Source organism: Talpa occidentalis, unplaced genomic scaffold, assembly GCF_014898055.3.
Source record: "Talpa occidentalis isolate TD23 unplaced genomic scaffold, MPIMG_talOcc4v2.1 talOcc4.6, whole genome shotgun sequence".
Lineage (NCBI taxonomy): Eukaryota > Metazoa > Chordata > Mammalia > Eulipotyphla > Talpidae > Talpa > Talpa occidentalis.
In genome coordinates this window covers 45,549,974-45,573,582 of record NW_023604972.1, presented here as the reverse complement: position 1 = coordinate 45,573,582, position 23,609 = coordinate 45,549,974, and the positions used below count along the sequence as shown (strand labels likewise).

The 23,609-nt window shown below is 41.7% G+C and overlaps 1 protein-coding gene across 1 annotated transcript; it reads right to left on the bottom strand.

The window, feature by feature from the left end:
- Positions 1 to 17,045: 17,045 nt before the first annotated feature.
- CXCL13 (C-X-C motif chemokine ligand 13) lies at positions 17,046 to 23,222 on the bottom strand. The gene is made up of 4 exons (XM_037530368.2): positions 23,136 to 23,222; positions 20,845 to 20,977; positions 17,644 to 17,724; positions 17,046 to 17,269 (listed from the first exon to the last, which is right to left on the bottom strand). The coding sequence occupies exons 1-4, from the start codon at positions 23,197 to 23,199 to the stop codon at positions 17,215 to 17,217; spliced, it is 333 nt and encodes a 110-aa protein (XP_037386265.1). The 5' UTR covers positions 23,200 to 23,222; the 3' UTR covers positions 17,046 to 17,214.
- Between the last annotated feature and the right edge of the window lie 387 nt (positions 23,223 to 23,609).

Here is a 23,609-nt window from a genome sequence, read left to right as displayed (position 1 = left end):
GTTCCTGATCTTAGTGGAAGTATTTTCAGCTTCTCACCATCGAGAATGATACTGGCTGTGGGTTTTCTCTCTTTTCTGCATAAACATAGCCAATAGCTTGTCAATGTTGTTTATTTTCCCAACGCCCCTACTCCTGGTTTCACTGATCTTTTAGGCTTATTTTCATTTTCTATTTCACTGATTTCTGCTCTAATTTTTATTATTTCTTGCCTTCTACTGGCTTTTGGGTGCTTTTGATGTTTTTCTAGTTTCTTCAACTGCAGGGTTACATTTCTAAATTGAGATCTTTCTTTCTTTCTTTTTTTTAATGTGGGCCTGTTTTGCTATGAATCTCCCCTGTAGTAAATGCCTTGAAAGCATCCCATAGAGTCTGGTAGCTTGTCTCTCCATTTTCATTAATTTCTAGAATTTTTTTAATCTTTGCTTTGATTTCTTCATTGACCCAAGAGTTGTTCAGAAGCATTTTGTTTAGTCTCCACATGTTTTGGTTTGTTCCAGGATTCCTTTTATGGTTAACTTATAGCTTTATAGCTTTGAGATCTGTGAAGATGCTTGATATAATTTCTATTTTTGTATATTTTCTGAAACTTATTTTATGTCCTAGTATGTGATCTATTCTTGAAAATGTTCCATGTACACCGGAGAAGAATGTATATTCAGTGCTTTAAGGATCAAAAACTGTAAGTGTCCAGTAAGTCCATCTGTTCTAATACTTCATTTAAGTCTTTTATTTCTTTGTTAATTTTCTGACTGGGTGTCAGTGGTGTATTGAAGTCTCCTACAATATTTTTATTTGTGTTGATAAGTTGTTTTAGATCGGTTAATTGTTGCTTTATATGGGTGCTCCTATATTTGGAGCATAAATATTAGGAGATGTATTTTCTTGGTGAGTTGTTTCCTTCATCATTTTATAGTGTCTGTTTTTGTCATTGATTACCTTTTTAAGTTTAAAGTGTAGCTTATTGAATATGAGAATAGCAGTCCCTGATGTACTCTTTGAGTTATTAGTATGACCTTATTTTTAGTTTGTTTTTATGTTTCAGTTTAAATTAGATCTCTTGTAAACAAAGTATTGATGGCTAGAATTTTGCACCCACATTGTTATTCTATGTCTTTTTAGTGGTGAATTCAGACCATACACATTTAAGGTGACTATTCATAAGAACTGTCATTTTGTTTTTGATTGTTATATTTTTCCCTTGTTTCTTTTTACCTTTATTCTTTCTGAACGTCTTTCCTTAGTATTTCTATAATTTTCTTTGTTTCTTTGTCTGTGGGTGTCTGTTCTAGATTTTTGGTTAGTGGTTACCATGTGGTTTTACTTAAATTCTCATACTTTAGGTCCTTTATGAGAGCTGGTGTCTGCTCTCCAACATTTAACTATACTGATTCTACCCATTTCTTCCTGTCTCTTAGTGCTTGGTGTTGTTGACTCATAGTATTCCTGCTCATGTTACTGGTGTTATATTGCTGTGTCATTTTCTTAAGGAGTTTGTGCTTCAGTTTTTCATTTTTTGTGTGGAAGAACTCCTTTTAGAATTACTTGAAGAACAGATATGATGGTGGCAAACTCCATTATCTTCTGTTTGAATGAGAAAACCTTTATCACACCTTCAAACTTAACTGATAATTTGGCAGGATAGAGAATTCTTGGCTGGCGTTTCTACTCCTATTTCTTTTTCTTGCCCGTCTGGGAGGTCAATCATTCTTTGGTTTCCTCTTCTAATGGAGTCTGAGAGTTCTTATACAGTTTCCTCATTTTTATTTGTCTTGATGCTGTCTTCTAAATATGTAACTTTTTAATTGAATCTTCTACAACTAAGATTCTTCTCCATTTTAATTCCATTTAAAAGACCATCTAGGGCCTCCCCAGTGGCGGAGGGGTTGAGCGCTGGGCTGAGAGGCTGTCTGAGGCCTCTGCAGCGCCAGTTCGATCCTCGGCTGGCTGGCGAGGGTCCCACATTGCACGCAGACCTCTCCTGCCGCATCCACTGCTCCCCTCAGCAGTGTATTTTGTCAGTCTGTCTGTTCTGCTCCCTGCTCTGGCTCTGGCTCTGGTGAATTCTCTCACACTCCTGCGCTTCTGACTGCACCCAGTGCTTGTACAAATAAATAAATCTTTAAAAATAAAAAAAATAATAAAAAAGACCATCTAAATTTGTCTTTATTTCATTCAGAATCTCCTGTTGTGATCTTTTTATATATTCAACCTCTTTAGGGCAGAATTCTCTTTGTTCATGGATCTCCTTTCTTCTTTTTTTTTAATAAGATTTATTTATTCATGCATACAAGAACTCTGATGCAGGCCAGACCTGTGGGAGGGTGAGAGGATTCACCAGAGACAGAGTGGGGAACAGAACAGGCAGACTGACGAAATACACTGCTGAGGGGAGCAGCGGGCGAGACAGGCGAGGTCTGCTGCGACTTGTGGGATTCTCGCCGGCTGCCTAGGATCAAATCCGAGCTACAGAGGCTGCGGACAGCTTCACAGCGCTGAGCTCAGCTGTCTGCGCCACCAGGGGAGGCCCATGGATCTCCCTTCTGAGAAATTGTCTGTCTATCTGACTGCCTTTGACTGACCTTTCAGTATCCCATTTGACATATTTAATATTGTTGTTTTAAATTCATTATCAGATAGTTTCTCTATTTCTCTCTGTCTCCTTTATATTTGTCCTGGGACTTCTGTCCTTCTCTGTTTTTCCATCTTGTGTTGAGATGTTCCTTGTTGCGTAGGCATGTAGATTGCCTTATTTATAGATATTTATGAGAGTGAATGTGGTTGGGGTGCTGAGGATTTATCTTTGTCCTAGTTTATCTTGATGTGAGGTGGAGATAGGAGGTTGGTCTAGGGCTTCAATACTCAACCTGTTGTTTTGCTCCACAGTGAGCTGTACTCTAGGCTTCCACTGCCCTCCTTTCCCTCCCCAACCCTCTGTTCCTTTCTCCCAGTTGCCGAGATCAAGGGAGCTTGGGCCTCTGTAGGGTAAATGATTTTCAGGCTTTTCTGCCCTCCCACCATTAGGATTGCAGGCCTGATGGTGGGTGCCTGCATTTGTTACATTGTTATAAGTTGTGTTGTTTACTTCTGTGGACCATGGGTGCAGTATTGAGATATTTGCCAAGAACAGCAGAGGCAGGAGAAAAGCAAGAGAAGAGGCAGGGGAGAGAGAAGGCCAGGGAGCCCAGAGTGAAGACTTGCCAGGGGCTTGGAGGCCTACTGGCCTTCTGGCCCCCCAGCACCCCTGCCTGCCGTGTACCTGGTTGCTGCACTACATGTAAAAGCTCAATAAAAGCCTGAGAAACGCCCCCAGGGCTGCAGGACTCTCCTCTACTGGGTCTGCTCGGATCATAGAAACCTGCCCTGTGCCATCCTGCCCCTACAGCCTCCCAGTGGGAAAGGACAATATCTGGACCTCCAGACTCAGACTCTGGGAATAGTTTGCAATTGGCTCAGAGGCACCCTTTGTGTGTCGTGGGCACACGTGTGCCCACTTAACACTGTGGCTGCTCCCAATTAACCGTCACTTCCCTGCCTTTGCCTCAGCTGCCGCTTCTCCAGGGCTGGGATGTTTATAAGCCATTGCTTCGCCTTCCCAGAGGATTTGCGTGTTCACTCTACAGTGCTTTTTTCTGCCCTTGCTTTTTTTATGGAGTCTAGCCTGGCTGGCCCTGGCTTTTATTTCACCTCTGCTGGGAGGGAGCGGGGGTAAAGCCTTTCAGTGGTGTAGGGTAAAGAAAATATCAGGCTTTTCTGCCCTTCCGCCATCAGGATAGATGATGGATCCTTGTCCTGAATGCATGCCTGATGGTGGGCACCTGGAATAGGGTGTGGGCATAGGTAGATGGGATTCAGCTGAGCTAAGACTGTGCTTTTAAGGGCGGCGTCACGGGGGGACGCGAGCAGCCCCAGCCAGCAGCAGCAGAACCTGAAGGAGAAGCCGAAGCAGAAGCAGAGAACGCCAGAGAGCCCAGATAAAGACTTGCTGGGGGCTGGGAGGCCTGCCAGCCTCCCAGCCCCCCAGCCAGCACCCCTGCCTGCCATATGCCTGGTGAACCCCAATAAAAAACCTGCAAAACTACTGAGGACTCTGACTCCTCCTTTACCCGATCTGCATGGGATCAGAAAACCTGCACTGTGTCCTGTCCTGCCCCCTACAATTGGCGTAGTCGGCAGGATCCATGCAGACGGGTATTGGAGCCCTCCGAAGACCTGGAGGGACTAAGGAGAACAGACTTTGCCTGTGACGACGCTGGAGGCACCATGGCGGTATAGAAGATGGATACGTCCACGAGCTACAGGATGAGACCTGGCGTGAAGGAGACGCCCGAAAGGACCAGCCAACGACACCGGATAGGACCAGCCAACGACACCGGAAAGGACCAGCCAATGACCCCTGAGGCAGCAGGCCATTGCTGAAGCAGGGAGAGGCCAATGGACTGATAGACTGATGAACTGATGATTTTGGACTGACAATCCTGCCAGAAGGCGGAGGACCTTAGCAGGTTATGTTTATTTTTTGAGAATCTGGGGGTGGCCAGTGGGCCTAGATGGCCAAAAGCAGCCTGTGTATGCCCAGTGGCCAGGTGGAGGAGAAAAGCCAACTGAGAAAGCAAAAGCTGGTACTGATGATAAGTTGAGAAGCCCTGAGCGGCTGTTAAGCAGCCTGGGTATGCTGAAGAACTGTGAGTCTCGTAAAATCACCTGTGGGTGATGCCCTGCTCATTCTTGAGCGAGGGTGAGGAGCTGAGGAACCTGTCCTTGGGGGACGGGTGGGGAATGTGGCTTGGGGTGGAGCCCAAGCCGAATGCAGAGTTTGGATCCCCTACCCATGTGATTGTGCAGTGGGTTGGCTTGAGTGCAGGGGTCTGTGAGTCGCATGGGTGGCCATGAAGGCCGAGTGTTGGAGCGACTGCAGACAGAAACCCTGAGGGTTGGTGATTACCCCCAACAGAATAAAATTGCCAATCCCAGAGCTAGTGCATCCTGGGGGTGGATGCTGTGTGTGCCTTGTAGCCGAGACTACAGCCAGAGAAGGCCAGGAAGCCTGACGGCTCCTGGTGTGTTATAGCAGATGCCGTGTGTGATTTCCCCTCCCTCGTATGAGCAGTGCCTTCGGCAGCAGATTTGGTGGCTCATCTGCTGGTACCAATAATTGTCTTTTGCACTTGGTTGGTGCCCTGCCTGGACTTGTGTTCTGTTGTATTTTGTTATGTTGTATTTTGTTATTTGATGTATTTGCTTTTGTGGGCCATGGCTGCATTGTTTGTTTGCTTAGAAAATTGTGTATATATGTATAGACTGTATGGCAGAAAACCCTGAGGGGGTGGACTGTAGGGTAAAGAAAATATCAGGCTTTTCTGCCCTTCCGCCATCAGGATAGATGATGGATCCTTGTCCTGAATGCATGCCTGATGGTGGGCACCTGGAATAGGGTGTGGGCATAGGTAGATGGGATTCAGCTGAGCTAAGACTGTGCTTTTAAGGGCGGCGTCACGGGGGGACGCGAGCAGCCCCAGCCAGCAGCAGCAGAACCTGAAGGAGAAGCCGAAGCAGAAGCAGAGAACGCCAGAGAGCCCAGATAAAGACTTGCTGGGGGCTGGGAGGCCTGCCAGCCTCCCAGCCCCCCAGCCAGCACCCCTGCCTGCCATATGCCTGGTGAACCCCAATAAAAAACCTGCAAAACTACTGAGGACTCTGACTCCTCCTTTACCCGATCTGCATGGGATCAGAAAACCTGCACTGTGTCCTGTCCTGCCCCCTACAAGTGGCCACACCATCCGAATTGCAGGGTTCCCAATTTCCCCGGTTGGAGTCTGCTGAGCACCCACTATCCCAGGCTGGGCCAGAACCACTCTGATGTTGACAATCCCTCCGAGGAATTTCACAAAGTCCTGGGGTTCTCTCTGTGTGGTTTGAGAAGTTGACCCCCAGCCCAGACACGTTCCTTCTGGCTTCTTCCTATTCTTTCCCCTCAGTGGCCACCAACCTTAATTCTTCGACTCCCTGGGGAAGTCTTGAGGTTGTATAGCAGATATGAAGCATCTGGATTTTCCCACAAGCATTTATCAATCTTTTAAGATAACAGTTTTTAAGGGAGAACATGCTGTGCTGGAATGTGCTGGATATTTCCAAACTGGAACTCTTTTAGTTGCTCCTAGGCAGAGATTCTACAAGATGCATTTTATGATAAAGTAGACTACATTTTCCAAAACTAAAGGTCAGGCACAATTTCTAAATGCCTTCTTTGTGGGCACTATAACTATCTAAAGGGACAACAACCCTGATAGAAACGGAATATTTATGGAATTCAATTGACACTGGATAGCTAATAAGTGGCTAGCTCCTTATTGAAAGACAGAATTGGTGTGCCTTTCTTTGCTTAACCTCATTTTTACTTTAGGAGGTGGGAGGCAAAAAGGGCAGAACATGCAAATAAAGCAAATGGGAAGACACAAAACTAGGGCCTGTGATTCAGGCAAGGAAGCTGAGTGAACTCACCTGCTATTTGTTATAAAGAACTTTAAAAATGTTAATTTTGCTACAGAATAATGGATCGCAGCTTGACTGAACTTTCGGCAATTATTTCACATCTAATTGGAGATGATGCATAAAAAAAAAAAAGAGCATACATTTCTTTAGCGTGGCACCTGGTAGCTGATAATGAACTGCTATCTATTTTTGTATTCAGAACAGCATCCAAATCTGCCATAGGTCTTAGCTGATATTGAGGTTGCAACCACATTTCTTCCTTGCTTTGATCTCTCTTTGGAAGCCATTTGATGAGTCACGTGCTGGTTTTAGGTTCCATCTCCCTTGAATTATCATGTTTGGTGAGTGTGATGTTTCCACATTATCCCACTCACCATTGAATGCTGGTAGAGGCATAACTGTGGCTTAAACTCAAAGGGTTGAATCTGACCATTTCTAGAAGGTCAGTGGAATAACATTTGAAGCAGAAGAATGTAAATGTCCTGCAATTTAAATCCCAGAAATGACCTCAGGTTACATATAGCTGATTTGAAGTGGTATTATTCTTAGTTTTCTAAGTGATAGATAATATTATCCTCTAAAATTTTAGAATGATGAGACTCAGAGAATTTAATTATATTTCAGTTAATGACTAGTAAGGCCAAATTTTGCTCCAAGGTCTTTTGAGTTCCATTTCTTTTTGTTATATGTAGCCTGGTGGCAGACTTAGCTTGGGGGAATTATGATGTATTCCTTGTATTTGATTGCATATTATCTTTTTGCTGTGAGGAAGTAGCAAGAAATATAAAATAACTGTACATAAATCATCTGGGAATCTTGTCGAAATGCAGCTTCTGCATTTCTAAGATGCTCTCAAATGATTTTGACTTTGCTGGTTGGGGGACCATATTTTGAGAGGCAAGACCATGGAGTCCTGAGTTTGAGCATCAATGGAGGGGAGTCACAGGATCTACATATTTGTAATCCCAGGGCACACTCCTGGGGTCTCACTCTGAATGGGAAGGGAGGCAGGGAAATTGTGCCCAGTGTTAATGTCCTCTCTCTCACAGCCCCAGTCTTCAATGTTGTAGGGTCAGGAATGACCACTGAGCAGGTTTTCTGATCCCATACAGACTGGGTAAAGGAGGAGTCAGAGTCCTCAGTGGCTTTTGCAGGTCTTTTATTGGGGTTCACCAGGCATACGGCAGGCAGGGGTGCTAGGGGGCCGGAAGACTGGCAGTCCTCCCAGCCCCCAGCAAATCCTCACTCTATCTGGGCTCTCTGGCGTTCTCTCTGCTTCTCTTCTTCTCTTGGCTTCTGTTCGTTCTTGGCTTCTGCTGGCGTCCCCGTGGTGCTGCCCTTAAAAGTACAGTCTCAGCCCAGGTGAATCCCATCTACCTATGCCCACACCCTACTCCAGGTTCCCGCCATCAGGCATGCATTCAGGACCTCAAGGATCCATCATCTATCCTGATGGCAGGAGGGCAGAAAAGCCTGATACTTTTTACCTTACCCTACAAATGTGAATAAAGCATTTCTTGGACCAGCCATCTGGGGTCATGACCATCCTCCTTGAAAGAACTGCAGGGGATATGAGATTACTGGAGTGCTCCAGAAGGGTCCCAAGCTGTTCTTTGGATTGGTGGACAGGGCAGTTGTGCAGGAATGAATGAGAAACAGAAGGGCATCCCACCCAGATGATATGTGAGACAGAGCTGGAGTCCTTGCCAGGAACCCTGCCCAGAAATTCAGCAGAAAGTTCCAGACTACAGAAGCATTATTTGGGTCCTCACCCCTTTCCATTTCCCACCTTTGAGGAAAAAAGGACGTTGAATTGTCTACTTAATAAGGAGAAAAGACTAGATCAGAGATTTTTCCTGGGGCTTCTAGTCACACTCAATTTATTAGCATAAGAAAGTTATTTATTTACTAATGAGATTTCAAATGAAGAGGATATCATCCAAGTTTTTAAATATCTTGCAAATCAAATTGATCGTCTACCATAGAAGTAAGCAGTTTTTTTCCTCAACAGTGGAACATATGATAAATATTCATGTGTGTAGGTAGGATTCATTAATTTTTATTATGACCTGTGTGGTTCTAGCAAGAAGGCTGCAGAGGGAAGATGCTGTGCTCCCCCCCTCCAAATACTCACAACTAATTTGCAGCAGAACAAAGTCAGTAACTCATGAGAAATAAATGGACAACTACATACACATCAGGAGCAATGGTTTGGCAAAGGTGGTAGGTAGGAAAAACTTTGACCTCTGTTAAGAGCTGTACCAGGCAGTTCAAACCATGAGAGGGAGGGACAGCTGCTGTACAACATCCCCTACAATTGTTGATTCAGGGACAGATAACCACAGTCAGGAACTTGGAGACCTGGCACTGCACTGTGTAAGGAGGTGCACAAAGTTGGCATCTAAGACAGAGGGCACTGCTAGAGAACTATAGGAACAAGGGTGCAGAGTGATGATTACTGACTTGAGCCTGAAGCTCCTTATTTAAAGCAGCTGGTGCCTGAATGTTGCAGGGCTAACAAAGTTGGATCACCTGCGGCTCCCTATAGCTGAGTCTACTACTTGTGGCCTAAGGCTGAGTAAGCTGGGATATTCAAAACACCTGCTACTTCCCTCCCCACACCCAGGGCCACATTGAAACAACTGAATACTTTAGCTAGCAGAGTAAGCACAAGCTAAGGAGAAGCAAACACCCCAGGAGAAGCCTTTGCATTCAAAGAAGAAAGAGAGCAGTTCCTGGCCTATGACCTTGTCTCAGTTACAATCTGTGCCCGGTGCTATATCCAGTGCTCAAACAGAGCATGAACTATACGAGACACTTAGACTAAGAAGCTGGCCTAGAGAAGGAGATCTGGTACCCACAACATTGTAGGAATTTTGAATTCCTGAAACCCATGGAGGTGACCCTTTGGTGTCCTACTGCCCTGTTTCCTTCTACCTATTATCCCTTGCCAAACCAGTTCTCCGATTACTTCAACAGGTGCAGAGGCAGCAGTTTGAACGTCTATTACATCCAATTAAAACAGAAGACATAGAAGAACGGATTACAAGTACTGGATCAAAAAAGAACATGAAAGACGGTTCAGTCTAGCAAAACTGGAATATGCCTGATGAGGAGTTCAGGGAAACTGTTATAACAATGCTTACTGAACTTAAAACACAATGGATGATGTAAAATAGGAACAGAATAAAAAGAATATGAGAGTTACCAGTAAAACTAATGGATCTAAATATACTATAAACTAATTTTAAAAAAACACAATAGAAGATCTCAATAGAAGACAAACACAAGCAACGGAGAGAATTAGGGAGCTCAAAATCACATCAGAAAACACAAAAATAGAACAATAAGTAAAAAGAATTTTAAATAGTATAAAAGCCCTCTGTGATAACCTAAAGAGAAATAATATCTACATGATGGGGGTTACAGAAAGAAAAGAGGAAGGCATAGAAAATTTATTTAAAGAAATAATTGCCGAGAACCATTTAGTCTGGGAAATGAACCAGACTAAGTTATAAGATCTGGCCAAGCTAGAGGGGTAGACATAGGTTTTCTTGAAAAAGTGACTCTTGCCCTTGGTAATGAAGAGAGACATCTGATTTGCATTTTGTATGACTCACCTTAGTTGTATTATGGAGGTATATCAGAGGGGATGAAGAAGAAAAACAGCTTTAAACTGTTTAAGCAGAGCAGTGAGAATTGATGGCATTTTGTCATAAAGGAGAGTATGAACAGATTAGAGGGGTATTTAGGTAAATGGGTCAACAGAGTTGACCAGTGTAACACTGGATACACTACTGGTAGTGATAGAAATTTTGATATGAGTCCTCATTTTACATCATGCAGAATTTGACAAGTTATAGAGCTTTCATGGAGGTAAATAATGTTGGAATTGGAGTAGGTAGGAAGGGGTTATGCATTTTGATCCTTCACATTGAATTTGAGCTACCTTTGCGAAATCTAAAGTGGAGCTCCAGCATAGTCATTTTGGTAGAAGGGAATGTAGTTCAGGAGCAACCTGAGAATGAAAAGTCAGGAATCATAAGTGTTTACATGGTAAGGGAAGCTGTGGTTTTAGATGCTTGGGGAGAAAGTAAAAGAACAGTCAAGTGGCCTTCTCTATTATTGATTGGCCAGAGAGAGAAGTGAGCATCACTATCAAATTGTGAACGAATAAGCACATTACGTTATGTCTATACAATGGAATAATACTCAGCAACAAACAACCACAGAATAAACCACTAATACATTCAACCACAAGATGAATCTTAAAAATATTATACAAGGTAAAAAGTAGCAAGAAGATAAAAGGCTGTCCATTGTATGGCTCCATTTATATGACATTTGAGAAAAGCCAATATTATTGGAACAAGACCAGGGTTGGGATTGTCATGAACTAAAGTTTGTGTGGCCATTGGTTACTAAGTTCAACCTGTAGCCATTCTCTCTTCAAGGAGGTCCAGTGGTTAAGACTGAAAGTTCCAACCCTCTCAACAGCTTGGTTGGTTTCTCTGACAACCAGCCGCCACAGGAAGGTGTCTAGAGGCCCTCCAACAGTCACTTCATTAGCATAAGCTAAGGCATGGCTGAAAGGGGCTCATTGTGAATAACAAAAGTCACTTCTATATCTCAGGAAACCCCAAGGGTTTTTGGAACTCTGTTCCAGGAACCAGGGACAAAGACCAAATATATTCTCACACCAGTTTGTTACTCAGGGGTTAAAGGACCCAACCCCTGAGTTTCTGAATCAGTAATTCTGGGAAGGGACTTGAGAATATGTATTTTAACAAGTTTCTAGATGTTGCTGATGGCATTCTTCAGAGAGACCACACAGAGAGAAGCTTTATCCTCGAGGTTCACAAAATGATGTGATTTCTTTTCAAATACGAATTATCCTTTTGACTCATGGGTTTCCTGTCTTCAGTTCTATCAAGTTCTTTGTAAATATATAGGTTCATTCTGTTCAAAAGCACTGCCAAACTTTACCCTAGAGCAATCTTCCTCTCCCCCCACAAGTCCTCATAAGAAGGAAGACCTGTAGAGAGGAAGACAATGGAAGATGAAAAATACTAGGATGAAACTCCTACAGATCAGCAAGCCATGTCCAGGTGAGGTGAACTGAGCCCCTTCATGGGGTAGAGTTACAAGGTAGGGAAGGGGCACCCCAGGATCCCCAAATCTGCTTGCTCTATGCGCTGCCATTTGCTGCATCAAGACAAAACATGCTCTAGTGTGTAAGACCTTTAATGGAAAGAAACTTTAATACAATTAATGTGCAACAGAAAAAAAGTTTTTAAGCACCCAAAGTTAAACATCCCCTTGTTAGGGTGTAATGGTGTCCTGAACAAATTCCCCAAATGGGTTTTAGGGACTCTACCCCCACTCCAGACCAAAGATATGCAAGACACCAAGAACCGCAAATCCCATAATGTCATCATCACTGTAGGGAGGACTGCAGGGAACTGAAGTTAAGCAGCCAGGTTTGGTATATAACCAGAGATGTGGGCCTTGATTTTTCACTGGCTCTCAGCATGCTATTGGGGTTCCAGCTCAGCAGAAATGGTAGGACGCAGGTCGCATTCACGAATTTATCTCCCTCTCTTCTCCCTGTGTTATTCATTTCTTCATTTCCCCTTCTTTAGTAAATAAACTATTAACCTTTTTTGTGTGTGCCTGCAGTTGAGTCTTAATATAAGTGCCTCTAAAGCGCATAGGTGAGGAACTGTAACAGGGTGGTCCCCAGGAAAGGGGGAGTTTCCAGGTTCCCTGCCCCACCCAAATGGAGCTAAGCAGAAAGAGAAGAAGCTGCAGAGGAGACTGAGGAAGGAAGGAAGCAGGATGGAGAGCCAGAAGGAGACCTAGAAGAGGCACATGGGGCCAAGAGACATGTGAAGAAACTGAGCTTGCGTTTTGGTCGTGGACGGGGTGACACAGATGTGGGTGAGACCCGTGGGGAGGTGACAATGGCAGATTTTATCTTGATTTTGATTTTGCTCTTTTCCTTCCGGGCTTGTCTGGTTATTTCTGACCCTTTTCTGTGGGTCTCCACTGGAAGACGCTTTAGATTTGTGGCAGGCTTTGGGGCCTTGCTCTGGGCCAAACCCATTTGGATGGAGTTTTACCCATGAGGAGACAGGTAACTTTGCGTGCTTGATTTAGAAACTATATTCTTTGCCTTTCCTGTATTGTTTCCTAATTGTATTAAAGTTCCTTCCCAATAAAGTCTCATATGTTTTGTGTTGATGCGGCGGATGGCAGAACCCATTTAGAATAGGCAGGTTTGCAGGGTTTGGGCTGCCCCTCTCCCTGCCCTGTAACAAATTCACAGTCAGGCAACCCATTTTATATTGGGTTTCCCTCTAACACCTTCATGGTAAATACCGAGGCAAACAGAGTTAGCCCAAAGCAGGAACGCTGAGGCCCAAAATTTGCCTTAAGTCTAAAGTACCTTCTGATGACCCACTGAAAAGTGTGAGAAACAACCTGATCCGGAAGGAAAAGAGCAAATTCGAAATCAAGATAAATGCTGCCATTATTAACCTCCCTATGGATCTCTCACCCAAGTCCATTTCAAGTATCTCAATCTGTTCCAGGGCAGGGAGAGGGGCAGCCCAGACCCCCAAATCTGCCTGCTCTAAATGGGTTCTGCCATGTGCTGCATCAACACAAAACATATGAGACTTCAATGAAAAGGAACTTTAATACAATTAGCAAACAATACAGGAAAGGCAAAGAATCTAGTTTCTAAATCAAGCACCCAAAGTTACCTGTCCCCTCAGGGGTAAAAGTCCACCTAAACAGGATTGGCCCAGAGCAAAGCCCAAAAGCCTGCCACAAGTCTAAAGCACCTTCCAGTGGGGACCCACAGAAAAGGATCAGAAACAACCAGACAAGTCTGGGAGAAAAAGAGCAAAATCAAAATCAAGACAAAAACCGCCACTGTCCCCTCCCCATGAGTCTCACCCACATCTGTGTCACCCAGTCCACGACCATAAGCAAGCGCAGTTTCTTCATGTGTCTCTCGGCTCCATGCACCTCTTCCAGGTCTCCTTCTAGCTCCATTCTGCTTCCTTCTTTCCTCAGTCTCCTCTCCTGCTTCCCCTCCTCCCTGCTCAGCTCCACCTTCCCTTGGGTGGGGCAGGGAACCTGGGACCTCCCCTTCCCTTGGGGACCACCCTGTTACAATAGAAGGGTGAATTCTTTAGGTCTTGGAGAACCAGAATCTTTCCTTCCTTGACCTTTGCTGGCCAGATGGGTGTGCACAGAGCAACTGAAACTCAGTTCACTTTCTTAGAGGTTCCTGCACTCTGCTACCAAGATATCCATGAGTGACTTGCCCTTGTAGCACCTTCATTCCATTTTCCAGAGCTGAAAATCCTGTTTTAGTCAATATTACTTTTCCTTTCAATTTTATTTTACTCTGAAATTTTAATTTATTTGGATCAGTATGTGTGTAGTCATAAATGTCTAAATTCTGCCTTTGTTTCACCTTTCTCTCTGTCTAGATCCATAACCCTCAGATCAGCCCAGGATCACCTTTCCTCAGACATTCCATTAACTGACTCAATAAGTCATCCTGCATCTATGGGTTCAAGTCCCTGTTCCAAATCAGGCTGGGTATCCTTAAGTTTACTTCAACTTTTAAGGAATGGGTGCTTGTGTGGTCAGAAAAGAAAATTTAGGAGTCCTTGCAGACCTGTTTTTCATTTCCCATTCTCCACTGGCTCACTGCCTTCAAGAAGCCCTCTGAGTTATCTAGTTCCCTGGGATTAGACTATCCTCTAAGGAAGCCTCAACTCAAGACATGTTGACAGGAATATTCTGAAGCTTCTACCCTTCCCCCCTCCCCAGCTTTGATTAACCCTGAAAAGGAGGTGCAGAAAGCCAAGGGCCTGAGGCAAGAAATATACTGAAGGAGAAAAAAACTTTTGGTGGTATAGCGCAAAATTGAAAACATTCACTTTGGAGTCAGATGGCCTTGGAGTTGAGTTCTAGTCTAGTTTCTTGCTAATTATGTTATCTGGGGCAAATGAATGTCTATTTGCCTCAGTTTTTGCATCTGTAAAATGGAATTGATATCTACCCCGTAGAGAGTCAACATAGTAGTGGTTGGAAGCAGAGTGTAAGGGCAGGAATGGCACAGTGCAGGTTTTCTGATCCAGCAGACTGGGTAAAGGAGGAGTCCTGGAGCCCTTGGTGGGTTTTGCAGGCTTTTATTGGGATTTACCAGGTACACAGCAGGCAGGGGTCCTGGGGTGGCCGGGAGGCTGGCAGGCCTCCCAGCCCCCAGCAAGTCTTCACTTTCTGGGCTCTCTAGCGTTCTCTCTCCTTCTCTGCTCTCCTGGTTCTGCTGTTTGCTCTGCTCTTCTCTGCTTCTGCTGGCGTCCCCGTGACGCCGCCCCTAAAAGCCCAGTCTTAGCCCAGGTGAATCCCATCTACCTATGCCCACACCCTATTCCAGGTGCCCGCCATCAGGCATGCATTCAGGACCACAGGGTTCTGTCATCTATCCTAATGGTGGGAGGGCAGAAAAGCCTGATACTTTCACCTTACCCTACACAGGGGTTCTAGTGCCAGATTGCCTGAGGCAAACTTTGGCTTCTGCTGAGTGGTTGTAAGGTCTTAAGCAAAGACTTGACCTTTTTATGAGTCAGTTTCTTTATCTGTAAAATGGGTGATAATGTTACAGCCTGCTAGAGAAAGAATTCACCAGAGAGTGCTAGGTATAGTTGAACTAAGCAAGGCTTTATTAGAGACTTGTAAAGGAACCAGTGCCTGACTCCTCAAAGGGAGTTAGGAGGAGGTGCTTAAACATCTTGAGGCCCTTGAGATGGGGAGGAAGAGGGCAGCCTCACAGCTTGTTCTGGGTTGGGCTATCCCCGGGGAATGTGTAGACCAGCTACATCCAACTGCTCACGTGGACTCATGGCCTTCTCTCTCCAGGAAATTGTGAGTTAATCTTTAGTCAGGATCTAAAGCTTTTTGTCTGTATTGGTACTTCATGGTCAGTGTGGGGCCAAGTTGTTTGGACAGGGTTTGCGAATCCATGATTTCGTCCACCTGCTCAAAAAGGATTTGGGGCAATTCACCCTACCAGCTCACAATTTCTTTTACCTAGGCTGTCTCAAAATAGTACCTGCTTCGGGTGAAATAATATCTTATTTGAAGCTCCTGAGTATTCAGCTGCATTCTCAAAAAAGACCAAAATGAAACTAAAGAGTGAAGTGATCCCCTCATCACTAAAAATTACTCTGAAAAACTCTAGAATACAGGATTTTGATATTTTATAATGTGTGTTTTTAATAAAGAAATACTTACAGATGATTATAGACAACAGAAAATGTATTCATAGATACTTTAACCTCCCCCATTCACTTGATAAGAACAATTCAAAAAGAAAAAGAAAAATTAAAGAAGGAACGAGATATAGCTGAGAACCTGGGTGTGTGGAGACCAGCTCCCTCACAGCAGCTGATAGAGAGAGCAGTGCAATGGGTCTCTTCACAGCAGGCGGAGGTGGTGTTGGAGTGAGACTGTGGGGGAGGGATCTAGGCTACAACCAGGGCTGGAAGTGGATAGGAGTTTTTAAATATTTGCTCCTTTAGTTTGTCAACCACAATGTAAAACTTTATTGAAACAACAGAGACTTTAAGAGTCAATATAATGAGACAGTGAAAATGAGTTTTACTAAGAGTTTGGAAGTTTCTCAAGAAATCATTATAAATGTAGCCAGAGAAAGAAGCTGTCATAGGCAAATATTTCTCCACTGTGTTAATATCAGGAATAACTTTACTGATCCTTTGCTATATAATTTAGATAATTTGTAAGAGGCAAACAGCATGCAAAGAAAAAAATAATATGATGAAATTCTACTTTTCATTATAATTCAGAAAATGTCTAAATTTCAGAGAATTCTCCATTAAGAATGAATAGCTCATAATTAAAATGTTTAATAATGTTTATTGAATAGCATTAGATTAATAGGAAGCATTAAAGAGCTGGATACTGAAACCAGAAGAAAAAAATAATCTGTGCAAAAGATATATATAAAAAAAAGTTTGTCAAGGCAAATGTATAAAAGAATATATCTAAATATCACTTTTGGAATGCTTTTCCTGAATAGTCTATAAACTTAAACCTGGGGATCTTTGAATGTTATTAGTTTTTATCAGGAAAAAAAGAAATCTTGTAAGGAATGCTTTAAAAGTAGAAGGGCCTTATTCCTCTCAATAGTGAGCTTCTAAACAGAGGATATCTCCAAATGCAGTTTGGAGAAGTTCATGGGTTTCCAGACAACATTTCAGGTGTCTTAAGAGAAGCCTTGCTTTCTTTTGAAAATCTGACTTTCACAATGATTAAAAAGCATTTTTTCATTTACTCTTAATTCAAACCTTGTGTTCATATTTGAGGTTTGAATTCTCATTCTTTTATTTTCTAGGAGAATTTAGCTTTAAACAATAGGTAGATTATCAAAAGAAACCTGTATATCTAAGTAATTATCCTCAAAGAAACTTTCCTCTCTGATGAATGAGAGGCACCATATTTGGGAGGGGAAAAAGGCTCTTTGCACCATTAGCTTTTGCAGGGTCACTTTTATATTTATTCTCATCCTCACTTATACAGGGGAAGTTCCTTTTCTTGGAAAAGATTCAGCCAAACACAAAACTCAACTCCTGAGCAGGAATGAGTGGGGAATGCAGATGCCATTAGCAGTGATGTTGGTGTCAGGCAATCTTTTTCTTAAACACTGAGATTTGTGGAGTTGGAGAAGCACCTCTTCTGTGAAATAAAAACAAAAGCAAGATAGTAATGTTTAGAGAAAGATTTACCAGAAACAGAGACTTTCTCCCAGAGATATCGAGGAATATTATACATATTGGCTCCTAGTTTCGTTTTCTGAGCTGCTGGAATGAGTCAGACTTACTCTATCTAATAAGTAATAAAAATAAAGACTAGGCATTTGTCTTAGGAACTTCACATAAATTCAACTTGTACATTGAAAATATTTTGTATAAGTGAGCTCTAGTTACCCTCTGAAATATTTAAAATTAAAAAAAAATAATGAAATAAAATGGCCCCATTTTGACCATCCAGGGAAAAGAAACTCTAGGGTGCAAATTGGAATCTGAAAACCCTTGGTATGCCTGACTTACTTCTGCATTATAGTTATCAGTCTATTAATCCATTTGACTTGAGTGTTCAGGCATACACCTTTCTTATTCTTTGTCCAGACTCTAGAAGAAAATAAAAACAAAAATAAAGCAGAATTACATTTTTGTCAATCCTGCACTTAATGAAAGAGTTGAGCTTGCAAACAAATATTCCTAGATGACTTCAAATCAGAGGTAGGCCGTTTTGACTCTGGAATAGGTGACTGTAGCAAGAGGTCTGAGGAATAATAAAAATACTATTTTCAGATGGTATGTATGAGCCAGTGGAACTGATTATGAAACCAACAGAATCTCACATGTCAGAGGTTAGTGTTTTGTTGACAACCTTTACATGAGTTGGAGCCAGGCCAAATAGCTGATTCCACAGTTGGCTTACTTCTAAAGTTATATCATAATATCTTTAAAATATGTTTGTCCATTGAGCTTGGGAAAACAATACAGATTATAGAACACACTTTTTTTAGGATGTTTTATTGAAACACTTTCAATGAAATTTTATGTGGAGTGGCTACAGAGCTGATTGCTCTCTGTGACAGCTGCAAATGGTTGAACCACTGGTTAGTGAGGTTTTCGCTGCTTTAAGAAATTAAACAAAAAGAGCAGCAACAATACTTAATACCTGACATTGTTCAAGAATTTACAGTGTGCCAGGCATTATGCTCAGCAGACAAAATGAATTATTTCAATTAATACCACAAAAACTCCTGTGCTAGAGGAACTATGATTTCTTTACCTTCAGATGAGGAACTTGAGGCTTAGCCAGTTTTAATAACTTATCCGATATTGCATAAGAAATGCATGATAGAGCAGGATTCAAATGAAAGTTATTTGATTCCAGAACTCCCACTTATAGCCACCACTCTACATGGGCATTATCTGGATGATTATCAAGTTCCAGACACATGCTGAGTGTTTTATCTGCAGAGGAGTGTGAGGTCTCCCAGGCAATAACAAACTCGAAGTCTCTGCTCTCTTGGAAAACACGATTTTTTTGAAGTGCCATTTATCTTAGGTAAAAAATAATCATCAATGAGGACCATCCATCTAGTTTTGCAACTCCACCCTTGTAAGTGAATGAATCTTAGAGAGGTCAGAGGTCATATGACAGTCTTGGGCAGAGACTTCCAATTTGATTATCGAGTTCATGATGGAAAATCAGTTTCCTGCCCACAAATACAGGATTTACAGTATTTTCACTCCTGACTAGTGTGAGTTTTTCATAATGATTTACAGCTTTTGTTTCTGTATTTGTTTGAAACTCAAGAAAGCAGAACTTGCTGAAAGGACACGAAATCAAACTTTTGTCACTTTAAAAAGATTTAAGGTAAAACAGAGGAAAATTAGGGTACACTGCGTCCTGGTTGAGAGATTAGAGACTTGATTCATGACAGAGGAAATGCAGTGAAAAAAAGGGTCTCCATTTTCTAGACAGCCAGGGGAAGTGATCCCAAGTCCGCCGAGGCTAGAAGTTACATCTCTGAGTTTGAGGATAAAAATTGTTTTGTTAAAATGTTCATTGACATTTTAACAAAGACATTGATGAAAGAATAATGCCTTTATAATGAAAAATACCCCTGTGTATTTTTGATGTCCCATTTTTCCTTTTTACAAGTTGATTAGAACTATAGGAAGACCCAAAGCACTGACACGAAAATGGAATGAACAAAAACAACTGCTTACAAATATTCCAAAAAACTAAAGAAGTATAAGAGAGAAGCTGTTAATGAAAGCCAAATCAGAGATACCTTGAGAAAGATATTATGCCTAATGCTTCAAGGTATTGTGATCTTGGTTCATTAAAGACAGCCTCTTGGAAGGCAAAATCAAAGTTCTAAGAAGTTCTAAGTAGTGATACACAAAAATCTATAGGCTGCATTTAAAATATTCAGTGCAACAATTCAATATTTGTTGAACCACTACTGTATGGGATTTTAAAATTATTCTGTATAACCCCTATATAAATATCTCAGATGTTACTTACTTCTATTCCCAATGCTCTCTAATATTTATCTAGCCTCCTCCCCCCATCTATAAAGAACTTATTTTCTGGTGAGAATGAAAAAGAAAATAGAATACCTGATTGTTTTAAAACAATGATGCTATAATAATTGCAACTGTCATTTGTTGAATATTTACTAATGTGCCAGGCACTGGACAGGGGTTTTGCGTGCAATATGTAAAGTCTCATTTGATATGCCATGGGAAATGCTTTGATAGGGGTATCCATAGATTTCTCCAAGAGTATAGAAAAGGGAGGGTCACAGAAGCAAGGGATCATATCATTTCAACGAAAGAAATTATCTATTAAATTCTTGCAGCCACTGCTGTCCCCTCATTTTCTTGCTCTTGAATTTCCTGGGAAACAGTGTCTGCTTCTGGTGCTAATTCCAATTTGGTGGATGGATAAGAGAAGAAAGAGGTTTTTCTTCCTTCCTTCTCCCCTCCCTGCAACCCCTCCTTCTTCCCTTCCTCCTTCTTAACTTCCTTCCCCTTTCTTTTATTGAATATGTTTGACATGCTACAATCTGTAAATTTAATATGCAAAACCTGTTAATTTGATGCATTTATATATTTAATATAATTGCCATTGTAGCAATATTTAGCACCTCTAGCACATCATATGATTGTCCTTTCTTTTTAGTGGTTGTTTGGGGATAATTAAGTTTTAGCCTCTTAGTAAGTTTAATGACTGTAGTATACTACTGTCTATATTCATTATTTTGTGCTTTAGATCATCTCTATAATTTATTTACTATTGCCCTTTTCTAGTGGTGTGTTTTGGGCAGTTAGTGAACTTCTCTAAGCCACAGTTTCTGAAAATGTGAAGGATAATAAATATAGACATACTTTAATAGGGCCATTGAAGGACTAAAATGCCTAAATGCATATAAAGTACTAAGTTCAGGGCTGCTGCAAAGTAAATACAAACATTACTGATTCTCATTATTATCTTGACTTTTTAAACAACTCTCAAAGTAAAGCACTGTGAAATTCTTGAAACTAGACTTTGGGTGTTGATCATAGTATATTAGATGTCAAAATATAATAACGTACACATGATACTTATATAACACTATAAACCAATGGTACTTCAATAAAAATTTTAAAAAATACTTTGTGACATTTGATTCTGATTTTCATTGGCAGAAAGGACTCATACATATTAATTTTATTGTAACTTACATGATTTCTTTTCTGGGGCATCCGTTCCCAGGGAACAAGGTTTGAATTCGTTCAATGTTGTTGATGGGGATCATGCCTGACGTCGTTCGGCGACATCGACACTTTAAGTTCGTGTTAAAGGTCTCCAGAACACCTGCAAACACAGGATCAGTTATTTCAATCCCTTTGACATATAATTTATAACTACAACTTTATTAAATTCTTTTATACTATGAATTTTAAGGTTTACAAATTCCAAATTCATGCTTCCAACCATAAACATTTACAGTTTGTATGTTTATGTTTATTTGCCTTGATTATTTTCAAACATTTTCTAATAAAACCATAAAAATAAAATTAACGGGCCTCCCCGGTGGTGCAGCGGTTGAGCGCTGGGTTGCAAAGCTGCCTGCAGCCTCTGCAGCGCCGGTTCGACCCCCCGCTGCTCCCCTGCCATGGGAGGAGGGTCCCACATGGCGCGCAGAACTGTCCTGCCACCTGCTGCTCCCCTCAGCAGTGTACGTCGGTCCTTCTGCCTGTTCTGCTCCCTGCTCTGGCTCTGGTGAATTCTTTCACCCTCCTACACTTCTGACTGTACCCAGTGCTTGTATAAATAAATAAATAAATCTTAAAAATAAATAGATAAATAAATAAATAAATAAATAAATAAATAAATAAATAAATAAAATTAACTTTTGGACCTCCCTGGTGGCACAAGGGGTTAAGCGTCCCACTATGAGGCAGTCAGCTGCCTCTGCAGCCCCAGTTCGATCCCCTGCTGGCCAGGGAGCAACCCACATGGCACAGCACACCTCTCCTGACTCACCTGCTGCTCTCCTCAGCAGTGTATTTCAGTTAGTCTGCCTGTTCTGTTCCCCGCTCTGGATCTGATGAATCCTCTCACTCTCCTGCACATCTGGCCTGTACCCCAGCTCTTGCATGCATAAATAAATAAATCTTTAAAAAAATTAACTTTTTAAAAATCACATGACCTATTGAACTTTGTGATAACATTATATTGGTACTCAGGTTATTGTCCATGCAGTAAAACTTGAGAGCCCCCCCCTTCCATGGGTACTTACAATTCAGTTATAATTAATGCAATATAAAATCAATTGGTCTTCACCCCTAGCACATAACAATTGAGGACATGAATTCCTTACAGAGCTCCTGGAGCAATAACAAGCTGTAACAGATTTCTCTCATCATACTCCATGCCCCCTTCCCCACCACATTTCCCTCTTGGAGGAGACATCACAGAAGATATTTCTTGTTTCTTTTTTAATATCATGGTTCTCCATCTCCATTGCCATCATTACTATCTGAAGCCAATAAATATCCAAGACTATTTTTATTCAGCAAAAATTATTAGTATTAATTCTTTTATAAGTAACCTATCTCATGCATTTAATGAATGCTCCCCTTTTTTTAACCACAGTGTCTACCACATTGCTTGACATGTATTTGCAAGTAAAAGTGACCTAGTTCCCAAGGTACCTACAACTCACTAGGGAAAACAAATGAATAAAAGCTAAAATATCACAGAATGCTATATTTCACCCAAGATCCCAATGGCATGATGGGGACAGAAGACTTTGCCAGGAGCATTGGAAAAGCTTCATGGAAGAGGAGAGAGATGAAGTTCTTAAAGAATAAAAATAACATATGAAGCAAAATAAAAACTGAAAAGTTTATCCAAAATTTGTACGCTACACCTGAGTAGTATATAGCAGTTTGCATATGCATCCAATTCCTTCAGCTGTATGAAAACTTACCACTTCAACTAAATAGGTATCAATTTAAGCAAACATAGCCTGACCATTTAGACTTTGCAGAATGCATATTCTTAGGTACTCATTATACTTACAAAGTTCATGTCAGAGCTAACCATCTAAAATTGCACCAGATATTCTTTGCTGGAAACCAAGCTAGTTGAGGTCAATAATCTTTAAGCTCTAGAAAGGGTTTGATCAGGTGGGGTAGCAGTGAGAGGCAGAACAAAGAAGAGATACATGGAAAGAATTAGCTATAGCAGAGTTGAATCTGAAAAAAGCAGGAATAGACAAACTAAGTATAACTCACATGGACATTGGAGTCCAGTATCTCCTGTGGATAACAAGCTTAGCAATATACATGCTTCTAGCCACTAAGAGTTAAATCATTTAGTACTTTACTTTTAGAAATCAAGTGAAGTTGAGTAGTTTTTTTTTCCTTTTAGTCATATTTCCTCCCATTTTATGATTTAAAAAATTGCAATGACTGAAGGCCACTTCTGTTCAAAGGACAATGACAACATAAATGAAAGTTCTCACCCTGGACTGGAGAGAGGCTGCTGACCAGCAAAACGAGAAGCAGGAATCCTGGGGTGAACCTCATTCTGCCTGAAGGTGGAGTTCAGACTTCAGCTCTGAAACTAAACTGTGGGTCCCCAGCACAGATATTCCTATTTATTTACACCAGTCAGGGCCCTCCCACTGCCTTTGTCTCCAGTAGGTCAGCTGCATCATCAGTTAAAAAAAAAAACCCAATATTGCTGAGCTTGCTTTTCTTTTGAACTCCTCCTGCAAATTTTATGAATTTGCTTCAAGTCACTATTAGTTATAATAAAATATTTCTTGAAAGTATGGACTATAAATGACAGGGATGCTGTAGGAATGGGTGGGGGGAGGAGGGAAAAGATAGCAGTTTGGAGTCTCTGTAATACACTCTCAGATCACAATCAGTGATTGTAGCTTTGACTGCTTATCTCAGTGCAGGGTCAGCAGCCTTCACAGTGGCATTTGAAT

Bases quoted from the DNA above. Each gene is read 5' to 3' on its own strand.
- CXCL13 (XM_037530368.2), bottom strand. From the start codon at position 23,199: ATGAGGTTCACCCCAGGATTCCTGCTTCTCGTTTTGCTGGTCAGCAGC. The intron at 20,978-23,135 runs GTGAGAACTTTC...CTGTGTTTGCAG, and splicing joins CAGCCTCTCTCCAGTCCAGG to GTGTTCTGGAGACCTTTAAC. The intron at 17,270-17,643 runs GTAAGTCAGGCA...TTTATTTCACAG, and splicing joins CTGATAACTATAATGCAGAA to AAGAGGTGCTTCTCCAACTC.